The 5,405-nt window shown below is 59.8% G+C and overlaps 1 protein-coding gene across 1 annotated transcript; it reads left to right on the top strand.

Moving 5' to 3' along the window:
• Positions 1 to 270: 270 nt before the first annotated feature.
• FOXS1 (forkhead box S1) lies at positions 271 to 1,526 on the top strand. The gene has a single exon (XM_005887909.3). It carries the CDS (start codon positions 271 to 273, stop codon positions 1,261 to 1,263), a length of 993 nt encoding a protein of 330 aa, XP_005887971.2. The 3' UTR covers positions 1,264 to 1,526.
• The last annotated feature ends 3,879 nt before the right edge of the window (positions 1,527 to 5,405 follow it).

Raw genomic sequence — 5,405 nt, 5'->3', positions numbered from 1 at the left:
CCCTCCCATGTCTCCTCACCCTGGGCAGCTGCTCACAGCTTCCCAATCCTGGCCTCTCCTGCCCGCCCCTCTTGGGCCTGGGGGGAGGGGAGCGCGGGAGGAAGGGAGGGCAGCCTGGCGGGCCCACCCCTTTTTGCCTTTCCAGGCTGGGAGGCTGGGCCAGTGGGCCTTTTAACCAGCCTGGGCAGGCTGTGCCGGACACCAGCCCTGGACACCGTGCCTGGCCTCTGCGGTTCCGGCAGCCCGGCCAGCCCGGCCAGCCCGGCCAGCATGCAGCAGCCACCCCCACCCGGGCCCCTGGCCCCTGCGGCCGAGCCAACCAAGCCTCCTTACAGCTACATCGCCCTGATCGCCATGGCCATCCAGAACTCTCCAGGGCAGCGGGCCACACTCAGCGGCATCTACCGCTACATCATGGGCCGCTTCGCCTTCTACCGCCACAACCGGCCGGGATGGCAGAACAGTATCCGCCACAACCTGTCACTCAACGAATGCTTTGTCAAGGTGCCCCGCGATGACCGCAAGCCGGGCAAGGGCAGCTACTGGACGCTGGACCCCGACTGCCATGACATGTTTGAGCATGGAAGCTTTCTGCGCCGCCGCCGGCGCTTCACCCGACGGGCAGGTGCTGAGGGCACCAAGGGCCCCACCAAAGCGCGCCGTGGACCCCTCCGAGCCACCAGCCAGGACCGAGGAGCCCCTGACGTCGCAGCTAGCAGACAGTGCCCATTCCCGCCGGAGCCACTGGAACCCAAGGGCCTAAGCTATGGGGGTCTGGTGGGGGCCTTGCCAGCCAGCATGTGCCCGGCCACCACCGATGCCAGGCCTCAGACACCCTCAGAGGCCAAGGAGATGCCCACTCCCAAGGCTGCAGGCCCAGGGGAGCTCCCTGTGGCCACCTCGTCTTCCTCGTGCCCTGCTTTTGGCTTTCCCACCAGCTTCTCTGAGGCTGAGGGGTTTAGCAAGGCCCCTGCACCCATCTTGACCCCCGAGGCCACCATCGGGAGCAGCTACCAGTGCCGGCTGCAGGCGCTGAATTTCTGCATGGGGACTGACCCAGGACTGGAGCACCTCTTGGCCTCAGCAGCCCCCTCCCCTGCACCATCCACCCCTCCAGCCTCCCTCCGGGCCCCGCTGCCCCTGCCAGCTGACCCCAAGGAACCCTGGGTTGCAGGCAGCTTCCCTGTCCAGGGAAGCTCCAGCTACCCACTGGGGCTGACCCCCTGCCTGTACCGGACGCCAGGAATGTTCTTCTTTGAGTGAAGGCCAGCCGGCCTCAGGCCGTCCCTGCATAGCCCCTGCCAACTACGCCCTCCAGGTTGAGCCTGACTCTGGGATCTGGGGAGCTCTCAAAGGATGCGGGCCTGGCAAGCTCACGACAGCTGGGACAGGAAGCCAAGATTGCAGCGGTGAACACTCAGCCAGCCCTAGGGCCTCTGGACAGACTTGGGGGTGAGGGGAAGCAGGGCCCCCTGGGGATTTACTCTGTGGCTCTCAGGGCCAATAAAGCCAGTGTGATGATGAGGGTCAGTCTGCTGGATGGTTGGCAGCTGAATACCAGGACGCCTGGTTCCATGTAGAGTGGGTGTGGTTGTGGGGTTGAATGGCAGGGGCAGGGGACCCCGGATAAAAATGTCCCACGTGAGGCTCTCTACTGCTGGGGACTTTCTCAGGGGGTTTCCCAGGAAGGCAGAGGAAAGGGGAGCAGGGAGTGGGAGAGAGAGAGAGGAGGGATGTAATCAGGAGAGATGCCCAGCAGGGTTGGGGCTGGGCGGCACTGAGTGGCTGACCCTCCAGCCCCAAAGTCTGTGACTTGGCTCCCTCATGATGAGCAGCCACAATACCTGTGACCATTTGTGGTCTTTATCCTGTCCTGGGCTCATATATATCTTCTCATATATATATCTATCTATCTGTGTGGTACAGAATGTTATCCCCATTTTACAGTGGTGGAAACTTGAGGCTTAAAGAATTCGGGGCTCACTAGCTCTGGCTCCAAATGGAAAATGAGTGGCAGAGAAGAAATCCAAACCAGGTCTGTGTGGTTCTACCTGCCCCGCCCCCCCACAACCAATCCTAACTTGCAGTTTGAGTGAGGCTGCAGGCTGGCACATAGGGTGACCCCCCTCAGGGGGAGGGGGGCATTTTTTGAAGCCTGGTGTGCCAGGTCTAAAAAGCCACCCCTCACCCCTAACACAGACAGGGAGCCCAAGGCTCAAAAGGCAGGCACACTTCCCTTGTCTGGATTTCCCACGTGACTGGGAGACCTCCCTGAGCCAACACCTCTCTGAAGTCTCCTGGTGTCTCTTTAAGAAAACATTTCCCTCTTGGTGGGAGGGGGTGGCTATCTAGGGTACAGCTCAGAAGAGACTGAGCCCTGACCTTTGACCTTCTTCAGCTGCCCCCTTGGGTGGAAGCAGGAGAAGTGGGTATATTCATGTCCCCCATCAGAGGAACAGACTTAGGGACCTGAAACCTCTGTTCCCACACCCTCCAACACCAGGCTTGCTGAAGCAGATGCCTTTCTTCCGGGACCTCAGTCCCCTGTGTAGGGAGAGAAGACGGGAGCCAAGGATTCTTTGCTGGAGGCTCTTGGGTCCCACAAAATGATACCCAAGAGGCTAGAGACCCCTTCATCAGGCAGGCAGCCCAGTTCCCTCCAGAAACCCCCCTCTTGGGCAGGCGGCCACGCTGGCTTCAGTCTCTGTGGCTCCCTCCTCCCTCGGCCAGTCCCCTGAGGCCTGGGAGGAAGCGAGCCCGGCTGGACGGCCCCAGCTGTCTGGTTCCCACAGACTCCAGAGCTGGGGTGGAGGGGGGACCTGCAGGGTAGGGGGCTCTGTGGGGCCACAAGGGGGTGGAAAAATGCCTGGCCAGTATGAGGACCCTCCCCACCGTGTGTGCTGGGCCCCAGCCTGGAACCCATGGAGCAGCAGGGGGACGTCCTGTCCCGTTCGGGCGGCCTTGTGGCTGAAAGGGGACAGGATGGAGCCCCACGAGTGCAGGGCAGGGTGAGAAGAGGTTCACACCACGGGGTGTGCCTGTGTGGGTCAGTATGACTCAGGGTGTATGTGTGAGAGAGAGGAGACAGAGAGATGCTCAGAGACAGGGACAGATTCAGGGCGCGGGGGTCCTATCTCAGCTGGATCAGAGAAAGAGGCCGCTGCCGGGCGCTGTTCCCTGTGGTGCATTCCTGTGGAGACCTGGTGACCCCAGTCCCTTCCCAGCCTGTGTCCTGGAGCTAGTAGGAGGATGGGGAGGCCGGCCCAATGGGAGGAGAGCCCAAGCCTCGGCATCCTGCTCCACCCACCCCTGGAGGAGGTTTAGCATCTAACTGGGGTGGGGGCTTTGGGAGAAGAAACTGCACCCCCTGCCCCCAGTTTGTGGTAGGGGAACAGGCAAAGGGGTCAGCCACACCCAGAGCTGGGCAAGTCCCCTCCATGTCCCTCTCAGGTCCCCTCAAAGAGTCCAGAAGTGAAGATGGGCCCCTCAGCCCCAGTGCCTAAGCAGGACCCTGGGCTCAGAGCCTGCCTTGGACTTGCCATGTGAGCCTGGACCGGTGCCCATCTCTCTGGGCCCTGATTTCATTCCTCTTGCCCGGTGAGGGGGTTGCAGTCAGGAAGGCACAGCCTGATTCTTTGAACCCAAATCCCAGGGTGGGGCTGACCTGGGGGACAAACTGGAAGGGATGCCCTCCCAGAGGCGCTGGACCAGGAAGACCAGACACCATGGTCTCGCGTTACCCTCTGCCTGCCTGCTGCCCAGCCCGGGGACCCCACCCACTGGGCCTCCTGCCCTCACATACTTTCCGTGACCAACAGACACCCTCTGGCTCCTGTCTAGCCACCCCCACCTGACGGGAAGGACCATGCTCGGCAGAGACTTGGAATGCCTAAGCTGGGCCGACCCAGAGAAAGAACCTCAGCACAGATGGAGAGACCAAGGCCAGAGAAGGTAAGTGATGTGCCCAAGGCCACACAGCAGGGCAGGAGTACCCCTCTGCTGCCTTAACTGTATAGCTCTTAGGGGGACAGGAGCCTCTCCTGATTCTCCACACTGGAGGCTGGTCTGTGTCCAGGAGGGGCTCCCAACCTCCACTCCTTCTCCTCAGCAGGTCAGAGTGCAAAAGGGTGCTGAGTGGCCTTGTAGAGTCAGGCTAAATCAAATCTAAAACGGTAGAACCAGTGGTACTTCAGAATATTCCAGACTCAGATTCTTGGACTATCAGAGCTGAAAGGGCGTCTCCCGCCCCACTTCTGAATCCCCTCCACACCAGGCAGTGCGTATCACGTGGGGTGACTTCAGAGCTGGCCTCTTCCCACCCAAGTTTGGCAGCTCTGAAGGGCTGTCAGGAAGTTCTTCACCTGCTGGTCCTTTGGTCTCTGCTCTCTCTGCCTCCAGGGAGGCTGCCCCCACCCACAGGGCTGGGCCTTCCTCAGCTGCTTCTCCACCCTCCACATCTTATCTCCCCCTCGCCTCTCCACCCACCCGCTTCCTTCCCTGGTTTACAGCATTCCACTGCCCAGAGTTCCAGGCTCCTTCCCACACCCCAGACAGCGCCTGGGCCAGGGTGGGGAGACCCTCTCCCTTAGAGCGTGGGCCCTCTGGGGCCACCACAGTGATGAGGAGGACGGGGGAGGCTGTGTCGGCTAGCCTGGCATGTCCGCCTACTGGGAGTGTACAAACCCAAGAATCCAAGCCCCAGCCAAAACATCCCCTCCCATCACTCCTAAGAGGCCAGGCTGCCAGAGGCAGTAGGTATGGCAGCTAAGAGCAAGGGCTCTGGACCCCAGCTGTCTGGCTTCAGGTCCCAGTTTTCCTTTCCCAGCTGTGTGATCTTGAGCAAGTTGCTTCCCCTCTCTGGGTTTCCCTCATCTGAAAAATGTGGATTTACTAACAGTGCCAACCTCCATGGGATTCTTGCTAGGATTACATGAATTAATATTTGCAAAGTGCTTTGAACAGGGTCTGGCCCATGGAAACAGCATTGTATGTGTTTAAGCAAAATAAATACGTGGGTTCTGGGGCTTGTCTTCTTAACCTGGTTTACCCCCCAGGGGAGGCTCTAGCTCCTGTGGAGGTGGGGGGGGGGAGGTGTAGGGAGAGGAGAGATTGTTACAAGATGAAGCTTTGGAGTCAGTTCCTGGCGTCTTCACTTCCTTGCTCTGTGACCTTGAACAAGTAGAGTCACCTCTCTGAGTACTAGTTTCTTCATCTGTAAAATGGAGCAAGATTTCAATTCTCAAGGACTTGTATATGGGAAAATCTCATCTTGCACAATATGCGTACAATTCAGTCAACATGAATGAAACTGGACACCTGAAACTCACATTACATGGCCCGTCAACTAGCAGAACACGAAAGAGCCCCGCCGAAGGGCCCTGTACCCTCGGCCCAGGCCTCTCCGC

The sequence above is a fragment of the Bos mutus genome, chromosome 13 (genome assembly GCF_027580195.1).
Source record: "Bos mutus isolate GX-2022 chromosome 13, NWIPB_WYAK_1.1, whole genome shotgun sequence".
In the NCBI taxonomy this organism is placed as follows: domain Eukaryota; kingdom Metazoa; phylum Chordata; class Mammalia; order Artiodactyla; family Bovidae; genus Bos; species Bos mutus.
Note: the sequence above shows the minus strand (reverse complement) of the source record. Positions and strands in the feature narration are given on the sequence as shown.

Coding starts and splice junctions, on each gene's coding strand:
- FOXS1 (XM_005887909.3), top strand. CDS start 271: ATGCAGCAGCCACCCCCACCCGGGCCCCTGGCCCCTGCGGCCGAGCCA.